General features: G+C 45.2%; 1 protein-coding gene across 1 annotated transcript in view; it reads left to right on the forward strand.

Moving 5' to 3' along the window:
* Positions 1–22,259, forward strand: part of TRPC7 (transient receptor potential cation channel subfamily C member 7) — a 70,968-nt gene that overhangs the window by 42,970 nt on the left and 5,739 nt on the right. Inside the window, exons 4-8 of the mRNA XM_071570044.1 lie at positions 1,421–1,585; positions 5,006–5,222; positions 11,348–11,581; positions 13,410–13,674; positions 19,887–20,082. Coding sequence (XP_071426145.1) covers positions 1,421–1,585; positions 5,006–5,222; positions 11,348–11,581; positions 13,410–13,674; positions 19,887–20,082 — 1,077 coding nt within the window. The remainder of the gene's footprint in view (positions 1–1,420; positions 1,586–5,005; positions 5,223–11,347; positions 11,582–13,409; positions 13,675–19,886; positions 20,083–22,259) is intronic.

A 22,259-nucleotide genomic window follows, 5' to 3' on the forward strand; every position in this document is an offset into this window, starting at 1 on the left:
TTATTTTTGAGAAATGCAGACCCCAGAGCCTAATTCATCTGAAGCAGCACATTTTAAATAGCTGCTGATGTGCTGTTAATGAAGGCAAAGTGCTATTCCACAGCAACCCTAATTACTGTGCAACTCTATTGCATTCTGCACCAGTGATGAACGATCATTTAAACTCACATTTAACGGCTTTGTTATTATGCAAACATGTCAAAAGGAGTCCATTAAGTTCACAGATAGTGAAGATGAAAGCGCAGTTGGTTTTTTCTCCTTTTCAGTCGCAATAAAACAAGTGGCAGCTGAAACCCCCCCAGGTGGGTGAAGCTTAAAGGGCTGACACGGGGCAAGGGGTGGCCACCAAGCCCTCAGCATCTTCTTCTTTCCTCCTCCCTTTCCCTCTTGACCCATTTCATCCTCCCCTTCACCTCCAGAACGTTCTGCTCCTTGAAATAATAGAGTGTTTTACATTTCCCTCCCAGGACCATTTATTCAGCCACTGAACTAATAAATGAAACCCTCATCCTTGCCAATGCAATTAGCTGCATTAGCAACATATTTATTTTTCCTCTTTGCTTTCAGTTATTTTGCCTTTTAATTATCTTTCTTAGTGATTAAAGATAGCCACATTCTAAATTCAATCCCCTTGAAGGACAGCATAAAATAAAGTTGTTTAATCTTTTCTTATAAAAAACTGTCACGTGGCATCTGGTGGGGCTGTAATTTTGTCATTAAGAAATTGCCCTTTTCACTCATTTGCTGCTCCTTTTTCTTTTACCTCTGCACAATAAACTGAGGAACAGCCTCAGTTCCAGGGTACAAAACATGGACTTTCTGTACCAGAGCACCACAGTTTTCCTTCTGCTTTTAAATTTGCCTTTTCCTCCCATCAGTAAAGAATGTTTTTTGAAAGGTCCTCTGACATAAAGCATTTCAAGTTGTAAAACATTGCTCAGATCTCTTCTGATTTACAGGAGAGCCCTGCAGAATGGTTTGCTTTTGGTCTTTAGGAATGAATAGAACAAGATAATCTTAGTGCTGTGTTATCCTCCCATGTCCATGGGCTGTGTCCTCAGCAGGTCACCACAGGTTTTATTCAGCTTGACCTCCAAGGACCTCTGGTTCTTTTCTGACTTCCAGTGGTAACTTGCTCAAAGGCATTTTACCAGCACTGTCCTCTGATGATTTCTGGGTTTTGGCCTGGACATTGTGCTTTTTAATAATAAAAAAGTATCTTTTCTCTGGAGCAGACAAGTAGAAGAAGTGAAACACATTCTGGGGATTTGTGTGCCTGGTTTGCAGTTCCTGTTTGTGACACCACAAGCTCTGTTGGACAACAAAGACACAGACCCCTGTGTTGTTCCATGGGCAGGTTCATGCAACCCCATCCTCTTCAGACCACGCCACTGACCCCTTTATTTCTGTTTCCCTCCAGTTTGTTGCCCACCCCAACTGCCAGCAGCAGCTGCTCACCATGTGGTACGAGAACCTCTCGGGCCTGCGCCAACAATCCATCGCCGTCAAGTTCTTGGCTGTCTTTGGGGTCTCCATTGGGCTGCCCTTCCTTGCCATCGCCTACTGGATCGCTCCCTGCAGCAAGGTAGGAGCCCACAGGGCCGGTGCTCAGGTCCTGCCAGGGCCTGGAAGGAAGTTGCATGTTTGTCCTTGGCATTGTTGGGAAGTGATTCCTCTGAGGTTGTCCCAGGGCAGAGCCAGCTCGAGGTGTTGCTTGACAGACACAACTGGAACCAGCAGACATGGCTTGAGGTTCAGATTTACAAAAGGAGGGGTGGTGGGGAAAGAGGGTGAGGCAGTGGGTGACAAGAGATGGGTAGGAGGTAAGACAGGAGTGGAATGAAAAATAAAGAGCCACCAAAACTGGAAATAAAGGAGATTCTTGTTGCCCTTTTAGTGATGTTTAAACTCTTGTTACTTTTATGTACTTTTTATTGCAGGTTTCTCCTTTCTTCAGGCCTTCTTTCCAACCCAATCAATTCTATGATTCTTTCCTCCCTTTCCTTCTTCTTTCTGAGCTTGTGGGTTTAGTCAGTGGAGCATTATTGTGGCACCTGGGCCTGAAAGCCTGGCAAGCCCCAGGGAACTCAGTGCTGCAGAGATTAGACCTAATCCTACAATCCTTACGCTCTTGAGGGAGAAGAGGATGAAACTTGGAATACTTCTGTGTACCTAAATACAGCTCAGATGGAGCAGAAGAGTTTGCTAAGACCTGAAGGTCAAAGGACCAAAGCCAGGCTTGCAAACATCTTCTATTTCCTCTAAAAACCACTGAGAAATCCTTCCTAAATTTATCCAGCCCCCAGAAATGTAGATCTACGAATGGGCATTAAGGAAAGACTATAATTTGAAAAGATTGAAGTTCCTACAGTCAGAAAAACAGTCTGAGACAATAGAACACGTTTAAGGCTTGGTCTCCTCCAAAACAGCTCCAAGAAAAGTGCTTTCTCTGAGAGTAATTGAGAATGGAACCGTTATATTTTACCCTGTTATATTTTAGAAATCCTAGACAGGACTTCAGAGTTGCCCCAGAGAAGTGGCTGTGCTGAGGGTGGGCTGTAAAGAGAATTCTGTGTGGAAGGAGCACCCTGATTCCCTATGGCAGAGCCCAGTCTGGCAGGGGGTTCTGAAGCTGTTTGATTTCCTTCACCCCTGTTGAGGGTGTTGGGAGGTGGCACAGCCAACAGCAACGTTTGTGGTGCCTTCTCAGAACTGCAGGGGTCACATTTGAATACAGCAATAGGTGGGGAGAACAATTAGACTAGAAACAAGGAGAGAATTTAAATGAAAAGTATAAAAACTGAGGGGGGGAGGGCAGAAAGTGAGGTAAAAATAATTAAGCATGAAACAGTTTTACAGCAGAAAATAGAAATCATTGAGAAAGGTATTTGTGTTGAATTTCTTGAGGTAGGTTGATTGGAATTAAAAATGAAGAGAGTATTTCACTTTTCATCAGCTTTGATGTCATTGCAGCAACCCTTTCATGCACTCTCATATTTCAATGTTCCTTTCCTTTCACCCCACCTTAGACTGTGAAAAGCCACATGTAACATTCTACAACAGAGTCCAACTGAAATTCCTTTCAGGCAGGGATTGATTTTCAAGCATTGATTGGCCTTGATCAGAACAATGGGGGCTTGATTTTTGATTGTGATAAAAACACCTGAGTAACAAACCCATTTTTTTTCTCCCTGTGAATTGGTACCTTCCCCAAAATCATCAAAGTGCAAGGGTTGATCCATGAGCTTTGTGGTGTTGCAGAAAACTCCACCTAGGCAGCATATCCACTGAAAGGATGGGATGGGATGGGAGAGAAGGGTTGTGTGGGATGAGCCAGGGATTCATTGCTGGTCTAAGGCAGGGAGAAAAAGGAATGAAATCTCTAATGTGGATATTGTTTATAGATGTCCTGACCAATAGTAGTGTGTGTGTGTGTCCTGAGATGATCCAACTCTGCAGTTTTACAGAAAATAATAGAAGAATTTGTATCTCAAAAGAATTCCTACCCTGATGTAGCTTAGCACGGAATCTGTTTCCTCACTGACAGAAAATTGTCTTTAATAAGTCTCTGTAGGGCTGGAATGTTCCATCCCAAACACCACCCTCAAAAATTTGATAAAAGGTATTAACTGGAGTATTCTTTTGACTCAGTTGCACAGAACTGTCTTCATTAAAACCAGTTCTAGTGTCATTCACCTCTGGATGCACAAACTGTTGCCAAGCCCCATGAATTTGAAGCCTTTCCTGTCCTGAAATATCCCTGTTGGCTCATCCCCCTCCTGGAGGTGACTCTGAAATGAACTGTTGCTTTACATGTTGGGCTCTAAAACCTTTTTCATTGGTGATCAAAAGAGAAGATAAGAAATTTAACACAAAAATTGCACAGTCTGTTGCTCAAAAATATAAGGAGGAGAGCTCTACTTTTCAAATATTTCCTGTTCTTCAATGACCAGAGAGCTGGGCTCCTTTCAGCTAATCTATTAGAGATAAATGAAAACACAAGGAATTTCCTTTTTCAATCCTTTTTCATATTTCCTATGAATTTTATGATCAAGTTAGTAGATATTAAGAAAACATTGATGATGCCTCACCATCAAGGGGAATTAATTAAAACCATTCCCATTTGCTTTGAGGAGGGATTGGAAAGAGCCCATCCAGGATGGCCCTTCATTTGCTCCCTGTTGTGTCCAACACCAAAAGCTTCAGTTCCAGTGCTCCTAAAAATGCTTTTACTCTGCCAACTTTCTGCAGTAATTTTCTTTTTTTTTTTTTTTTTTTAGTTCACAGAAAATGTAAAATTAAAAGAGTTGTATTTAAATTCATTAACAAAGAAAAATTTTTCTAGAAAAATGGAGCAAATATGATCTGTAGTGAACCCAGCTCTGAGTCTTGGCTGAATGTCTGGAAATAAATCCTTGTGTTCTGGGGAGTGATTCCCCAGCTTTTACAGTGATTGTGAGAGAAAATTATCACAGCAAAGCATATTAAAAGCATTGCTAGAGAATATTTAAACAGAAGGTTATTTCTTACACATTGATAATGAACCAAGAAATCACCATTAGCAAAAGATTCTGATATATAGCAGTGATTTGAGGGTGGGAATTGGGTCCATCATGAGGATTTATGTTGACACACAAGCACATTCATACAACACACACACAAACAAACATATCTCTCATTTAAATGGCCTGTCTCTTCTTTTCCACTCACCATATGGCCAGGGCAGTGAGATATTCCATGTGAGTTTAAAGGAAATTATCCACTGCATGATGTCTAGTAATAGCAAACAACTTGAACAGTTCATGATGCAGAATTAATTTCTGAATCCTTTTCACCTTGAGCAAAAGTTCAAGAATCGTACAGGGAAAAAATTTCAAATTTTCACATGTATGAATGTGATAATATTCAATTTTTTATAGGAAAAAAAACTTCCAGGAGGTGGATAAATTAAAAAAAAAAAAAAAGAAAAAATAAAAGAAATTTTTTTTTTTATGTTCCATTGCAGTTGGGAAGGACCCTCCGAAGTCCTTTCATGAAGTTTGTGGCACATGCAGTTTCTTTCACAATCTTCCTGGGACTGTTAGTGGTGAATGCCTCAGATCGCTTCGAGGGAGTGAAAAACCTCCCCAACGAGACCATCACGGATCACCCCAAGCAAATCTTCCGAGTCAAAACAACTCAGTTCTCCTGGACAGAACTGCTCATCATGAAGTGGGTGTTGGGTAAGTAAAGCCTGTTGGGCAAGTAAAACCTGTTGGGTAAATAAAACCTGTTGGGTAAATAAAACCTACAAGCCCTGCAAGGAAATTCAACCTCCTTAGGAATTAACAAGGCAAAGGAACAGGGAAAAACAAAAAAGCCAAACTAAAAAAAAAACAAACAAACAAAAAAAAAACAAACCAAAACAAATCAAAAAAAAACCAAAAAAACAAAACGAAACTAAACAAAAAAAAAAAACAAAAAAAAAAAACAACAAAAAACCCCCCAACAAACAAACAAAAAACCCTCTTAAATAAAGAAAACTCCCCCAAACTTAAAAGAACATCAAGATGGAAGAAATGGATTTTAACATTCATAGTGTGAAACCTTTCCTGGTCAGAGGACAGCACAGTACTCAGGTCTTTAGAAGAAATTAAGTTCTTCAGCAGTTATAAAGTCAGGATTCACGTGGGCCAATCCTTCAAGTGAAAAAGGGTGTCACAGGCACAGGTTGAATTCCCAAGGAGTTTTGGACAGATTCAGGAGTGTCACTTTTCCTACAGACCTCATTTATTCCTGGCAGATCAGGCAGCTTGAACCACTAATCTAAACAAGCTCAGGAGGATTTATTGGGAATTGAGCTTATCAACCCTGCACAATCTTTGTCTGCCTCTTCTGTGCCTATTTTTGCTCAGCACCATGATTTGGATTCTTTTCTTGCAGCCAATAATTCCACTGTTCCATAAGTACTGATGGCATTAAATCCCCCTGAAAAATAGGATAGGGCTGCTCTATCTGATGACTTCCTGTTCACCTTTTCTTTGTTCCCTGTCCCTGCAATAATCAGGATCCCATGCAGGATATTAGGCTAGAAAATACTGAATAGATGCCAGACTGGATAGAGTAAGTCTGCAAGATATATTTTTAAAATTTTATTAAAGCAGTTGGAGAAGATGATTAGATTTCAGAGCAGGCATTCTTTTCTTACAGGCAGTAGGGATCTGTCTGCTGGGTGAGTTCCTGAGAGATGAAGAAGAAAACATTTCATTTAAAGCAAAGGTTTTCACTTTTCTGGGAGAAGAAAAGTGATTCATTGTGCAGGCTCCTGATATAATGAGATTTCCTAATGACTGGCTCCATCTGCTCTGGCCATGTCACCTGCCTGCCTACATGAGGCTTCAAAGGAGGTTTCAGCAGCCCTGAGGGGACAGTTTGGTGCACAGGGATTGGGCACTTGAGCTCCATACCTGACCTTGAACTTTAAGGGCTGTAAAAGCACTAAGGGTGGTGACTGCTAAAATCTTAGAGGTATTAGAAACAGGTATGTGGAAATAGAAATATAATTAAATAAAAGAGGCCAACGCAGACTGACTTAGTGGCCTTCCATAATGGAGTGACTATAAGAAGACAAGGGAAGGGCTGCAGATGTCATTCAACTGGACCTCTGTGAAGCCTTTGATGTGGTGCCCCACATCATCCTTCTCTCTGAAGCAGAGAGAGATGCATTTGGTGAGTGGAATGTTGGGTGGATAACAGAGGGGTTCATATTGGGACCAGTGTTATTTATTGCCTTCCTTAATGACACAGACAAAGGGATCAAGTGCACCCTCAGCAAGTTGTCAGATGACACCAAGCTGAGTGGTGAGGCTGACACTGCTGGAGGATGGGATGGCATCCACAGAGACCTGGACAAGCTCGAGAAGTGGACCCATGAGGATCTCCTGAGGTTAAACAAGACCCAACTTGCTCCTCTGCGCAAGGGGACAACACTTTTAACTCATGCACCTGTGGCCAGGTCTTCCCATCTCTTGCCTTCAACTGAGGAAGGGTGGGATTGTCCTCATGAGCAGCATGGACAAAGTGCACTGAAAGCAGGGGGGGTTTATTCCAAGATGCAAAATCCCCCCTGCAAAAGCAGCCAGGGTAGCAGTTAAGCTCTGGGTAGATGCAATCTGAGCACTATTAATCTCCTAATCCAACAGCCTTTAGTGGATCCAGGAAGGCTCAAAGGCATCTCTGCAACATCAGCTGCTCCTGATTTATGTACCAGGCCAGCAGCATCAAACTCTGACAAAGTGTTCCTCTGTGTGCACAGGTGGTGAGCAGCACTTTCTGCACACTCCCATCTCTCTTCCAGATGGGCTGTGCCTGTAACTTGCCTCTCCTTCCCCTGCTGAAACCAGCACTGCTCATCAAGGTGACATTTCTGATGGTCCCTGCTGGGGGGGAACCAGAGACGTGCAGAATCTGGAGAGCAGGAGCTGCTCCCATCCCACAACTCAGGGAAGTGACCTCTGCCAGAGCTGTTGGGGGCCTCAGAAACACCCCCCTGAAATGCAGTCACATCCTGGCAGAGCTCCTTCCCTTATTTCTTACATCCCAACTTTTTCCCCTCCCCTGAATTTTAGCTGTTTTTTTCTCTTCTCATTCCTTTCACTTAAGCACAAGCTTTGAATTATTCTGTCCTAATGTACATACAACTACCCAGCAGCACTGACTGAATAATTACTGTAACTTTTCTGCTTGTTCTGTACAGACATTTTTTAAAAAATGATTGCCACACAGCTGGCAAAAAGAATTATTACAGGCCAGGAGTGTGACACTTGAAGTGAGTGGTTCTAATTTTAGTCACTCTACTCAGTTTTAGACACATTTCTTCCTCCATTAATCTGTGACTTAGGTATATTAAGTAAGATAGAAAGAAATTTGGATGGGAGAGTTAATATTTAAACCAGAAAAGTCATTTCTGGTCATCAGAGAACAAGTGCTTTGTAGGGCAGTGCAGCCACGTGGTGTTTCCTGAAGAGCTTTAGCACCTTGACACGACACAAGTGCATCACATGTAGAGTTAATGGCTCCTACCCATCATTTCAGGGCTGGAAATGTTTCTTTAATATTTCATCCTCACTCCAGAAAGATTCCCAAGGAACCAATTCTTCCCCCTTCTCCCTCAGGCTATTTATAATTAAACCTCACTCATGGTGAGTGGCAGTTTGGGATGAAGTTCCTGCTTTTACTCGGCCGAGCACCTGCAGGCTCGAGGAGGGGAGGATTCCACTGCCCTCTTTCCCTGCTCTAACCCAGCCCTGGAGGGCACCCCCTGTGCTTCCAGGAGGCTCAGGGAGAGCCAAACAAATGCATTGAAATGCCACACCACATCCAGCAGAGAGGATGAAAGGAGTTCCCAGAAAGGAGAAGATTGCAGGAGGCCACGTGGAAATGGGCAGGCAGCGCTCCTTGATGAGATGGGAATTTTGCTGCTATGGAAACAGGACAGGGAGAGAGCAGGAAATATTTATCAGTGGGTTAAATATTCCCACTCTTTAGCTATGCAGCAGCAAGGTCTGACCTTGCAGCTCTGCTGTGATTGAAAGCTGGGCAAGTTAGTGAGTCTGACCTGCTCTTGTGTTCAGTTTGCCTGCAGAATTCACCTGCCTGCCCCAACATTCCCAGTGGGACACGGATGTCAAAACATCTGAATTCACTGGATTTGGCATTTATGGGTTTATCTGTAAGTCTGTTGTCAGAAATCCTAAACATGGGCTGAAGGCAGTGTTTTCAAAGTGGTAGATCAAACTTTAATGCCTGGAAATTCATTATTTAATACCAAAATATTTATCATAGAATCATAGAATGGATTGGGTTGGAAAAGACCTCCAAGATCATCGAGTCCAACCCTTGGTCCAACTCCAGTCCCTTTACCAGATCATGGCACTCAGTGCCACGTCCAATCTGTGTTTAAAAATCTCCAGGGATGGGGAATCCACCCCCTCTCTGGGCAGCCCATTCCAATGCCTGAGCACTCTCTCTGTAAAGAATTTTTTCTGATCTCCAACTTCAATTTCCCCTGGCAGAGCTTGAGCCCATCGTGCCCCCTTGTCCTACTGCTGAGTGCCTGGGAGAAGAGACCAACCCCCACCTGGCCAGAACTTCCCTTCAGGCAGTTCCAGACAGTGCTGAGGTCACCTCTGAGCCTCCTCTTCTCCAGGCTGAACACCCCCAGCTCCCTCAGCCTCTCCCCATAGGGCTTGTGCTTATGAACAGTATCAGGAGGGTAGAGTTTCTGTCTTACCTTTTCTTTAATCACACTGAACTTACTCCTGGGCCAGAATTTCTCCTGCACAGCTCTGTTTGCATTCCCAAAATGCACCCACCCACTATTTCAGGGAAGAAGGAATGAGCAAGCAGTGCCATCTTCAGTGGCACAGTTTAGCAAGGAGATTTTGGGGACAAGAAAGGAAGTCTATATTTTTTTCCAATATATCACCAACTCTATCCACAATCTTCTTCAGCATGATGTTCCAAAGAGCCACAGCAGACCTCGATGAAGAAAACGGCATCTACATCTGATATCATACTGATGGAAGCCTCTTCAACCTGAGGTGACTGAAGGTCCACACCAGACCCTGAATCACCTTGTCCATGAGCTGCTTTTTGCTGACGATGCCGCCCTCGTTGCTCACACAGAAGCAGCTCTGCAGCACTTCACATCCTGCTTTGCAGAGGCTGCTGAGCTTTTTGGGCTGGAAGTCAGCCTGAAGAAGACGGAAGTTCTCTACCAACCGGTACCTCAGGAAGTCTTCCATCATCCTCACATCACCAGAGGCAATTCAGAGCTTAAGTGAGTCCAGCAGTTCACCTGTCTGGGAAGTATCATTTCCTCAGACGGTGAGATTGACAAAGAGACAGACAACAGGCTGGCAAAGGCAAACAGAGCCTTTGGAAAACTCCATAAAAGAGTCTGGTCCAATAAACACCTGAAGAAAAGCACAAAGATCAGTGTCTACAGAGCCATTGTGCTGTCTACTCTTTTACATGGGTCTGAATCCTGGGTCATCTACCGCCACCTGCGGCTTCTCGAACGCTTCCATCAGCGCTGCCTCCGTTCAATCCTAAACAGCCACTGGTCTGATTACGTGACCAATGTGTCTGTTCTTGAACAGGCAGGGGTCAGCAGTATGGAGGCCATGCTGATGAGAACGCAGCTGCGCTGGGCAGGGCACATCTCCAGGATGGAGGATCACCCACTGCCCAGGGCAGGGCACGTCTCCAGGATGGAGGATCACCCACTGCCCAGGGCACGTCTCCAGGATGGAGGATCACCCACTGCCCAGGGCAGGGCACGTCTCCAGGATGGAGGATCACCCACTGCCCAGGGCACGTCTCCAGGATGGAGGATCACCCGCTGCCCAGGGCACGTCTCCAGGATGGAGGATCACCCACTGCCCAGGGCACGTCTCCAGGATGGAGGATCACCCACTGCCCAGGGCACGTCTCCAGGATGGAGGATCACCCACTGCCCAGGGCAGGGCACGTCTCCAGGATGGAGGATCACCCACTGCCCAGGGGCACATCTCCAGGATGGAGGATCACCCACTGCCCAGGGCAGGGCACGTCTCCAGGATGGAGGATCACCCACTGCCTCCCAAAGATTGTGCTCTATGGTGAACTCGCCACCGGCTGCCGCAAGAGAGGAGCCCCGAAGAAGAGATACAAGGACTCCCTGAAACAACAGCTCAGCCTTGGCCATATTGACTGCCACCAATGGCCCACTCTGGCCTCCAATCAGGATTCATGGAGACACACCATTCACGATGCTGCTGCTTCCTTTGAGAATGCACCAGAGTCAGTCTGGAGGAGAAAAGACAACGCAGACAGAACCGTTCCTTGCCAGTGTCACCCAGGGAGACGTTCCCCTGTGCCTTTTCTGACCGGACCTGCCTGTCCCGTATCGGCCTTTTTAGCCACCAGCAGCTCGCAGCAAGCCTGGGTAGTGCCCTTCTCAAATCTTCATTTGCGAAGCCTGGCCATGATGGTGATGATGATGATGATATAGCAGTAACATTTTCTAGTGTCATCAGAACTTCTGAACTGTCCTTTCTCTGTCACCACCAGAAATCAGCTTTACCACTGATTTCTGTAATGGCATTTTGAAATTTCTACCTCAGGTGCACAAAAGGACATGTCAGCTCAAATGTTTGAAGAGTGTTTAAGAAAAGGTGACATGACTCATTCTCAGGAAATTCACTTTAATTAAAGAGTTGTTTTCTTCAGTCTTAGGAGGCACTGTTGGCCAGGAAAAGGGTCTGTCTGGACACACCCACACCTTCTGTGCCTGCCAGTTGAACATGCCCTGTCCTCTCCACAGGTATGATCTGGTCCGAGTGCAAGGAGATCTGGGAAGAGGGTCCTCGGGAATACGTGGTGCACCTCTGGAACCTGCTGGACTTTGGGATGCTGTCCATCTTCGTGGCCTCCTTCACTGCCAGGTTCATGGCTTTCCTCAAAGCTTCTGAGGCACAGCTGTACGTGGATCAGTATGTTCAGGACGATGACCTCAACAATGCCACCCTTCCCCCTGAAGTCGCTTACTTCACCTATGGTGAGTTGCTTTTTGTTCCTGTTCTTTTAGGCTAAGGTGTGGCAGTGCTGAATTTCTTTTCTGGGATATTTATGTAGGGTTTTTTCCTGGTTAAACCAAATTATTCTTCCCAGATTTACCCGTTGCAGCCATTTTCCTAAACAGCCAGAAATATCAGTCTCTGGTATTGTCCTAAGGCCACATTCAGGTCAATCACATTCTGAAAAAGGAGCTTGAGCAGCAGATAATCAGGAACCAGCAGTGAGCAGAATGTAATTTACATTATAGATGAATTAATCTGTTTGGTTTTCCAAATGTGAGAGGAGGGAGATGTGTTATTAAATATAGAACCTGGGGCTGCATCTCCAGCTGTCAGTGCCCTCTGCATTTCTGTGACATCCAACACCTGTATCATGGAAATAAAAACAGCAATTCCATCCCTAAGCTTCTGCTCCTCAAAGCCTGTACTTTTGTACAGTCTGGAAGTGCTAACACTGGGAAACATGAGCAGCATGATTTCTGATGGCTGAAATGGTTTTATTTTGATGTACAGAAGTGAACAGAGCTTTGCACCCCAGGGTGGGGACTGGATCCACTGCACTCCTCTGCAAGCTTTAGGGGTCACCCTGAGCAAAATCCATGGGGATTTTTGCCCCCAGAGGGGCTGCAGGAGCTCCAGGGATAGGCACCAAGAAACACCATTTGCTCCCTAGAGTTGGAGGGTGGTTGTAGTGATGGGTTCAGGCTGGAGAGGGACATCTGAGGCAGCAGATTCCACCCACTGAAGGACATGCACAAAAGCACCAGGGACATGTGCCCTGACCCCCCCAGCAGGGAGCAGAGCCACAGGCTGTGGGTGGTGCCACCAGCTCAGTCTTGCTTGGTGTGTCCCCTGTGAAGGAAAACATCCCTCCCTCTGCCCAGGGAAGCAAGAGGCCCCAGAGGTGATGGTGTGGTTTTCCCCTCTCTGGTTTGCTGGTGATCCATTTAAAGTGAGTTCATGATCCAAAGGAGCAAAGGGTCCAGAACAGAATATCACAGTGAGATCCTGTGAATTTCTCCATCTGCTGCTTTTCCTTTGCTTCAGGTTTTATGCAAATAATGTCCACGTTTACTGCTGTGGCCCTAAAGATGTCTCATGTTTTAGCTCTGAGTCACAATCTTTTCATCAAGAAGCTCAGTTGATGCAAGGACACTTACAAGCCATACTCATATAAATGTTCAGATTTTCAGTAGATTAAGTAAATGATGAATATCTGGTATCAATAAGGATCTTTTAACAGTAAAAATATTAGAGTGACTAGACTGCAAGAACAGTTTTTAATTTAAAGATAATGTGAAAATAATACCCTTAATATTTATATCTGCTTTATCTGAACAAATCCAGCTTTCTTATCTAATGGTGGGAATAGAGATCTCAGTGTCCCTAATCCTCCCTTTCCAAACACTGACACAGTGCCCTGGATAACACCTGTAGCTGTGCTCCACTGTGCTGTGGCTTTGGTGCTCCATCTCAAGAGCTTCACGTGGAAAAGGCACAGCACAGTTGATACTCAACCAGGAAACAGAAAATACCAAGTTAATTGAAAGCCATGCTGGTTTTTTTTGCTGTGTGGCTTCAGTAAACCCCAGTGACTTTCTCACTTCTCATCTTCACCATGTGAAAACCACAACTAAGTCACCAATGGTACAATGTGCTGAGGACTTTGGTGCACAATTGTTCCAAAGGTGATTTTTCCCCTTTAACTCCTGGCCAAAGCCAAGAGTCGGTGTGGAAAAGGGTCATTTATCATAAGAGCTTCCACCTAACCCTTTTTGTTACTAACACCCAGTGTACATGTTGTTTTAGCCAGGAACAAGTGGCTTCCCTCGGACCCCCAGATCATTTCAGAAGGCCTCTATGCCATAGCTGTGGTACTCAGCTTCTCCCGCATTGCTTACATTCTTCCAGCCAACGAAAGCTTCGGCCCCCTGCAGATCTCCCTGGGCAGGACTGTGAAGGATATCTTCAAGTTCATGGTCATCTTCATCATGGTGTTCCTCGCCTTCATGATTGGGATGTTCAACCTTTACTCCTACTACCTTGGGGCAAAGTACAACCCCGCGTTTACGACGTGAGTACCTGTGGGATGGGTTGTTCTTGCAGCTTTGGCCTTGGAATCTTTGGGAATTGGGCTCTGTGCTGGTTTAAAGGGAAACCAGCAGGAGAAACGAACCCAACACAAAAGAGATTTTAAGTTAGAGTTAAAATTTAATAACAGTATTACAAGAAATGCAATGGCACAAAGAGAAATTGGGTTTAACCCCCAACCCCAGCAGTGTAACCCACCCCCTGGGGCACAAACACAGGGGGGTGTGGTGGCCCCTGTGCTGAGCCCCACGTGGTTCCTCTGAGTCCAAAGGAAAAGGAAGGGACAAACATGTTGGTGCAGGTGGTGGCTGCAGTCTGGTGGAGAGTGGGGGGCTCTTCCTGGCGAGGTTCTGCTCCTCCTCTGGATCTGCCAAGTGGTTCCCAAAGTCTCCAAATCCCCAGGATTATATCCTCTCATGTCCAGGTGGGACCACCCAGTCCTTCCCCCAGGGCAGGGAGTTCCACACTGGGGCACCTGACTCTGGCAGTCAGGGGGGATTTTGGAATCGTTGCTGGCCCATGGGCAGAGCTGAGCCCTCAGGTGGGTGTGGAGGTGCCAAGGAGTCCCTGCAGGGCAGTTCTCCCAGCTCCTCTGCCAGGCTTCTTTCCCAGCCAGCTCCCAGCCTGAGGGCTCAGCTGTGCCCTGGGCAGCTGCTGCCAATGGGCCATTGGGAACAGTTCTGGGAAATGGCCCAGAGGGTTTAGAATGCACAGCTTTGGTCACACCCACACAGGGATAAACTGGCCCCAGGTTGCTGAACTAGGACAGGCTCCAAACATCTTCCTCTCATGTTTTAGTGAGATGTTCTTTAAAAACATGGTGTCCTTGCAACCTGTGCCTGTCCCGTGCAGTTTCACAGTGATCTCAAAGGGAGAAGGCTCAATCCATTGGGGTTCATTGCTGATCCAAGGTCTGCTCAGGGAGTTTCTGTGCAGGGAAAACTGAACCACAGCTCCAGCCCTGGCAGCCAACTCTCTAGGCCTGAGTGTAGGGAGGTGAGTGCTTCAGAAATGGTTCTTTCTGGAAATCAAAGCAGCACGTCAGGAAAATGTTCTGTGAGGTGCTCAGTTCAATGTGACAAGAGAAGCAGCATCATTTCTGCCCTCCAAGTGGTTGTTGCCTTCCAGTTTTACCACACCACCCTCTTGTGAGATATGTTAACCTGTAAAATAACGTTTGCTTTCTCTAGTTGAGCCAAACCTGCCTTCCAGACCTCTCCTGTAGCCTCGGGGTGCATTTTAATGGGAGGATTTATGAGGCCAGACACATTTAACATTTATCTGTGCTCAGCAGTGAGGGAGAAGAAAATTGAGTGTGTGGGCTGTGACTTGGTTCTTATTTGAAGGGAAGGAGATGCCCTTGAAGCACAAGACTTAATGAGAAGTCGAATCACTTCCATCCTTGATTGCCTGGTGGCCCAGCAACCCTCACTGATGGCATCCCCCAGGCATGTCCTGGGGATCATCACTGCCAAATTCCAGGCTCTGATGCAATTCTGCACAGTAACTCTCTCATTAGTACTCATTAGCTAAGTGGATCTTCCAGTAGTTACCATCTTTTGATTGAAATAATGAGCAAAAATTCACTGAAAATGATGACTGCTCACTGGAGTAATAGATTGCTTAAACACCCAAGGGATATTTGGGTGGGGAGAGCTCTTCCTCCTTAACTTCAGCCTGCTGGTTACTTACCCTGGAGGGACTTCATGTTGTTATAAAGCCAATTTTCCACGAGCATAAATTTGCCTTTTAAGAATTTGGAAGAGATTTAAAAAATACTTACTTTCTTCTGATTATTTAAACATTCAGGAGTGTCAAATGATGATCAGTGAAAAGGGAGCCCTTTCATCCAACAAAACAAAGGGACCAGATTTACATTCATCCCAAGAATCCTCCTCAGACATTCCATTCAACAAACTAGAAGCTTCAAGGCAGACAAACAATTTTAATTAGCTAATTACAAGGTTATTTTTGGCAGATGGGCAGCTGCCAGCTACAGCAACATCTCCCTCTCTCTTTCTCTGTGGCTGAAGGTGTTGGCTCCTGCTGCCATCAACTCACTCATGAAAATGAGGAAGGTTTCAGTGTTAAGGGCTAAAAAAAGGAACTCAGCTGTTCCTTCACTGAAAAAAATCACTGGGGCAAAGAAGAGTGTTGCTTCTTTTGGTGCCCCCATGACCTTCTGTGACTGTGGCTGCAGCAACAGCAACATCCCTAAATGCATTTTCAGGGGAGCCTTTGTGAATTCTAATGAGGACGGGTGGAATTTTACAGCAAGCAAGTTTTGCACTCAGAAATGTGACTGTTTGACTGTGGGACCTGATGCTCAGAGGTCACCTGGAGAGTTGTGGTAGGAAAACACCCCCTGGATTTGTGCACTTCATTAACTGTGGCCGTTTTCAAAGGGCGTTGACACCTCCCAGGGAAAAACCTCAGATAAACAACTGCTCACTAAAATAACTCCAAGCTACACATTTAAGCAAACCACACCTTCCCAGGAGGGTATGTAGGCAGAAAAAAGAGTGCACTTTTGTCCAGGTAACACTCAGAGGGAATTGCTTGCTTAATTCTAGTGGTGATAATTGATGAATTTAAGCTTGGTGTAACAACTTTCACCTTCCCTTCCTATTGCACTGCTGAAATCCTGTGCTCACTTTTCTGTTGTCACCTCCAGGGCAGGAGTTCAGCACCCCAGTGGTCTCTGAACTGAGTTATTATGCAAAGTTTCTCTCATTTCTTCCATCTTGGTGCTCTGGATGCAAAGGAAATAAAGATGCAGTGGGCTAAATACAGAGATCAGTTACCTAACCAGGGATGCTCCCAAGAATTTTGGGGAAGATCCTCAGTGCTGAAGAGCAGGAAATTCCCACCCCCAGCCATGTTTATCTGTTGATGAAATGCTGTGTACAGCACCCAGCTCTCAAAACAGCCTGTAATTAAGGACATGCTGTGCAAAAAAAAATCCAAATGGAGGGAGGGCTGGTTGTGTTGCTCCTGCTTTCTGCATCCCAAATCCAACTCAAGGCTTTCTGCCTCCCTCTCCCCAAAGGGAAATGTGACTCACTGCTCAGTGCCAGTGCTGCTTTGAGCCTTGAAGTCTTTTTTCTCCTTGTTTTGCTTTGTCAAAATGTGACAGTTTTATAGATTATATTGACTGCACTGTTTTTTGGGCAGAGTTAGTTCCCAAACTCATGTAAGGAAATAAATCTGAAGGGATGACTTTAAGCTTTCTTGAAGAGGAGGGCACAAGGCTGACATGCAATCATAGCCTTGCTGTGATCTTTTTTGGTGAACAGCACAAAAGGGAGGAAAACCTGCAACCAGATTATTGCCCATGGTCTGTTTTCTTCCTTGATGCAAAATGTTGAAATTTTACTGAACTGTGTGTTTTGAAACAAAGAAAGAAACAAGTATCTCAACCAACTGCAACAGTTGGTTCTCTCACAGCAGAGAGAGGGATTGCAGCAAACCCACCCCCACAAGGAGCATCAGTCAGTCTGTCAGTGCCAGGCCCTCCTGCTGCCAGTCTGGGCAGGACTCCTGACTTTCTCCATCCCTTCCTCTGTCTGTCTTTGAGAAGGATAAAACACCTGCTGACCTTGCAGGAAGGGGGTAAATTGCTCATCTGGCAATGCTGAGACAGATTGGAATCTTTGGCAACTTGGCTCCAAACATCCTCTTCTCATGTTTTAGTGACATGTTCTTAGAAAAGCCCAGCTGATGTTCCCTGTAACCTGTGCCAAGTGTCATGCAATTTTATAGGGAATAAAAGGGAGAAGGCAGAGCCATCCAGCCTTTCTGGAGGGGAGGGATGGGCTGCTCTAAGGTCCCTTAGAAGTATTTCACCTGTAAGAGGGAGACCTGTATCTGTCTGGGGACATTGCTGAGCACCATTTTGGGGTGCTACAGGTCAGATCAAGTCAAGCTCTCCACCACCTTCCCAGTCCCACCACCACAGGCACTTCCCTGACACTGGAAATAATGACTATGGATGTTCCACAGGAGCCTTTGCCTCTGTGGTGCTCAGGGTGGTCAAGGTTGCTCACAGCCCTCAGTTAACTTTTCAAGGAGAATTTGGCACTGCTGATTCAAAAAGGTCAATGATGAAGGTGCAGAAAAAGCAGCAGAGTTGCCACGTTGTAGGAAAATTTGCTGGAGGGGGTGGAAAAGCTTGGGAACCTTTCCAAATTAAAAAGGCAGGTTCATAGCAGGGAGCAGCTGGGCTCAAGGCTGGGGGTATGGGGTTTATTAGCTTGGAAAATCACTTAGGTGGTGGGTTCCAGTGCCAGAGATCCTTGGTGTTATATGTGTTCTTTCACTGGAAGGTACATTTACTGAATGGCCAAATTGCTGCCAGAGAGCAGAGGGAATGTGCCACATTAATGCCAGGTCAGCTTTGCTGCAGGTGAGGGCACAGCACTTATTGAATGGCCAATTGCTGCCAGAGAGCAAAGGGAATGTGCCACATTAATGCCAGGTCAGCCTTGCTGCAGGTGAGGGCACAGCACTTATTGGATGGCCAGACTGCTGCCAGAGAGCAGAGGGAATGTGCCACATTAATGCCAGGTCAGCCTTGCTGCAGGTGAGGGCACAGCACTTATTGAATGGCCAATTGCTGCCAGAGAGCAAAGGGAATGTGCCACATTAATGCCAGGTCAGCCTTGCTGCAGGTGAGGGCACCACACGAGGGCAGAGTGGCACAGGAGAGGAAACAGCATCAGGTGGAGAAGTGGTGGCACCTCTTTGGAACACAGTCAGAGCTCATCCCACAAGTTATCTCTGCAGTCATGCAGAGCAACCAGGGGGTGTGAGTGTGGCCTCGGTGACTCTGGGGATGGTGGAGACAACACAAAGGCAGATTTTAAATGAAGTTGTGCAATATTGATTTTTAACACCACTCACGGGTACTCCCCACCAATCAATGCAGTTACACATTGCAAATATCACACTAAATATTTACTGCAGGCTTGTTCCTGATAGTAAATGGATTATGGGGCACCCTAAACTGTGATGGGAAATAAACCCCAGTTTGCTGGGGCAGGAAGGGACTGCCCAGTGCTCTGCACCAGCCTTGCAGAGGGTGGAAATGAATTCCTCTTGCTTTTGTGAATGGTGTGAGTTTATGTAGAATTTATTGTCGCTGTAGGATATGTCAGTGGATGTGTCTATAAGCTGTTTTTATACACAGATTTAGTAGGATTAGTCTGCCACCCCATTAAAAAAATATTTCATCAAATTAACCTGTCAGTGGCATTGTTTCCTCTGAAGGTGTTGCCTCCTGGCAGACAGGAGAGAGGAGGCAATTAACTGGTAATGGGCTAAGGATGGCTCGGTAAAGGCTAAATGCCTTCTTAATTAAACATTAAGCCAACTGCGTTCAAAATGTCCTTTCCAGCTGTGGCTTCTGCCCCTCTGCCTCTTCCAGCGCTGACTCCTTGGCTCAGGCTCTCCTTCTGCCACTGCAGCCCCATCCTTTGCAGCCACTTCTCTTTCTTGTTGCCTTATTCCCCTTCCTTTTTCCTGTCTTCCAACCTTTTTATTTTCCTCCAATTCCTTTCTACTTTCAAGCAAGGAGAATAATCAAATCCAAATGCCTGTCTGCATCATCTTCTACCACTCCTTGATCTCAACTTTCTGCTGCCAGTGCTTGGGTGTCTGACTTGCTTGCAGTCCCAAAGCAGGATGGGGAGGAAATCGGGCTTTGGTCTGACTATATTTGTACTCTTTGTTCTTTATATTAATGCCACAAATGAGAATTTTCCAGCCCTCCCTTCTGTCCTGGAAACTGCATAGAAGGAGGTCAGACTCTGTTCTGTCTTCTCTGGATGAGAAAAGAGTGAGTGAGTAGAAGGAAAAAGCCCTACATAGAAAGTTTTAAACTACAAGTTGCCCACAGAGTTGTCCCTTAACAGGGACACAAAATCCAAGTGACAAATAATGCACCTGGTAAGAACAGATGGAGCAAATCAGGGGACACTGTAACTTTGCAGGAGTAACCACAAATCATATTTCTTTATCAAATCAGGGAATGTGATTTGGCACATCCCTGGGGGATGGATAATGGGTTACAGGAGCTGTGCCAAGACACATCTTTATATTGGTGCATTTTATTATTATTTATATTGCTGCTTTTATTATCAGCTTTTGGCCTGGCTAAACTGCTGTCACTGAAGAGATTGTTTGCTTTCTTTTCAGGGTAGAAGAAAGTTTTAAAACCTTATTCTGGTCAATATTTGGCTTATCTGAGGTGATCTCTGTGGTGCTGAAGTACGACCATAAATTCATTGAGAATATTGGCTACGTACTCTATGGAGTCTACAACGTGACGATGGTGGTGGTGCTGCTCAACATGTTAATAGCCATGATCAACAACTCCTATCAGGAAATTGAGGTAAGAGAAGCAATTAGATGACAACCTTCTTGCAATTAATTATCCCTGATAATGAAAAGGCTAAAAAAAAAATTAAGCAAACCAAAGCAGCTCTGGCTTATGCCTCATGCAAGATTAGAATGCTGACCACAGATCTTACACTGTAAGGGATTTAAGGCTGAGTCTGTCCCCAAATTATGGCTGAATTAATAATTAACAATGAATCATTTCTAGAACGACTTCAGCTCCTTGTGTTTTATGACCCTCTCTGAGTAAACCCAATTTCCTTTACATGTATTTAATGAAAGTGGGTTGTGATATTTTATATTCCCTGTGCTGGTTATGATAATTTATCCATGTGTGTTGCCTGAGCTGCTCTGTTTGCTTATGACAGAGCAATATTTCATCTGGTTTTTGGCCCTGTTCTCTACTGCTTCAACACTCCAGCCCATGCAGATCTGACCCTTGTGTATTGAAAAATTCCATATTTTCCAATTACCAGGCATAAAACATTGCTATTTTGAGAAGGAGGCTCTAGATCTGAAAATATGACTGTCTGGACATTCACAAAAAGCAACTTTTAAAGCATCTTCAAGGAAAATGAGCAGTGTCTGCAGAAAGGCATTTGCAGGGTTCACCCAGCCTGGCTCAGGAGCTGTTGGCAGAGTGGGTTTGCTAAATGCTTTAGACATAAACAACTCTCTGCTAATCTAAATAAAGGCAGGGAAAAAATACATTAGTTGGATAATGTTAATGTTGAGTCACCTCTTACTTCTGATTTGTTAAATGTCAACCTTCTGCAGTTGGGTTCGTGTTAATTATTTGTCCTGATCTCCCCTCAGAGCCTGACACTGAAAAAGGCCAGAGCTGAAAATATTTTCTCACTGTAGTGTCTGATTCATCCCTGCACTGGAGTGCAAATATAACTGCCCTGTGCCTGCTGGAACCCAGTTGAAATGTCAGGGAGGCCTCCCATGTGCTCTCTGCCCCAGGACCTTCTCAGCCTGTAGAAAGCAGAGCCCTTTCTCCAAAGGTTTCTAATCACTTCAGGACAAGCATTTTCCTGAATCTCCTTCACCTCAAACAAGCTTTCCCTCAGAAGGGCTCTCAGCCTCTTTCTAGTTCATTGTAGTAGACAAGAGATGATCTTGAAAGTTTTTGAAGAAAAAAACCCTCTGAAAATACCAGAATAGGTGGCCTACATTAACTTCTTAGTCTCAGCTTTGTGGTGACCAGTCTCCTGGCAAAATGCTTTATCATCCTTCTTGATTGCATGGAAATTTCCCCAACTTCATTAAAGATTACTTGGAACTATCAGCAAGCAAAACAAGTGAGAGTTGTTTGGGCCAGATCCTCCTAAGTGAGGAAAAACTGGTACATCTCACCCTAATTCATGTCAGCCCTCAGTGGCAATGACATTAAAGAGTCATAGAATCATTGAGGTGTCCAGGCTGGAAAATACCTTTAAAATCATTGACTCCAACCCTTAATCCAGCACTGCCAAGGCCACCACTAAACCATGTCCCCAAGTGCCACATCTCCATGGGTTTGGATCCATCCCCAGGGATGGAGACTGCAGAGAAAGTCCCTTCTGCCAGTATCTGACAGCACAAAGTCCCCCATGACAGAGGGTGGACATTGCTTAGGAATGAGATTCCACCAGTGGGGACATGGTTTACTGTCAGCTGGAATGACAAGACCATATTCTCCTGCCTTCCACTGAACATCTCTCTTCAGCTCCTTCTGGTTCTCTTCTGGTTATGCCTCAAGTGTTGGTGTGTCCTGACAAATTTGCATTTATGGGAAGAAACATCCTTTTGGCTGTAAAACAGAACTGCTGCCATCAACTGCTTCAGAGAAAGGCACCAGGACTGGTTTATTCTGTAATTCAGCTTCTGTGAGGTGCAAGTCCCAACCAAGGGAAGGCCAAAGGGCAAAGTAAAGTCCATTGGTGAAGATGTTGCTGTAACAGTGACAGGATGAATCTCTGTTGTGTCCTGCCAGTTCTTGGCTGGGTTTCACAGGGACAGGGCAGTCAGAGGTCATCAATTTTAGCAGAACACAGACGGACATGAGGATGGGGTGTTGGCAGGAGGTGAAGAGCAGGAGAATTAAGGTGCATTGATCTGTGGAGACCTGATGGTGAATGCAACCAGGACCCATGAGGAGATCAGCTGGTGAGAGAAGAAGGCAGTGAC

Source organism: Pithys albifrons, chromosome 15 (assembly GCF_047495875.1).
Source record: "Pithys albifrons albifrons isolate INPA30051 chromosome 15, PitAlb_v1, whole genome shotgun sequence".
Lineage (NCBI taxonomy): Eukaryota > Metazoa > Chordata > Aves > Passeriformes > Thamnophilidae > Pithys > Pithys albifrons.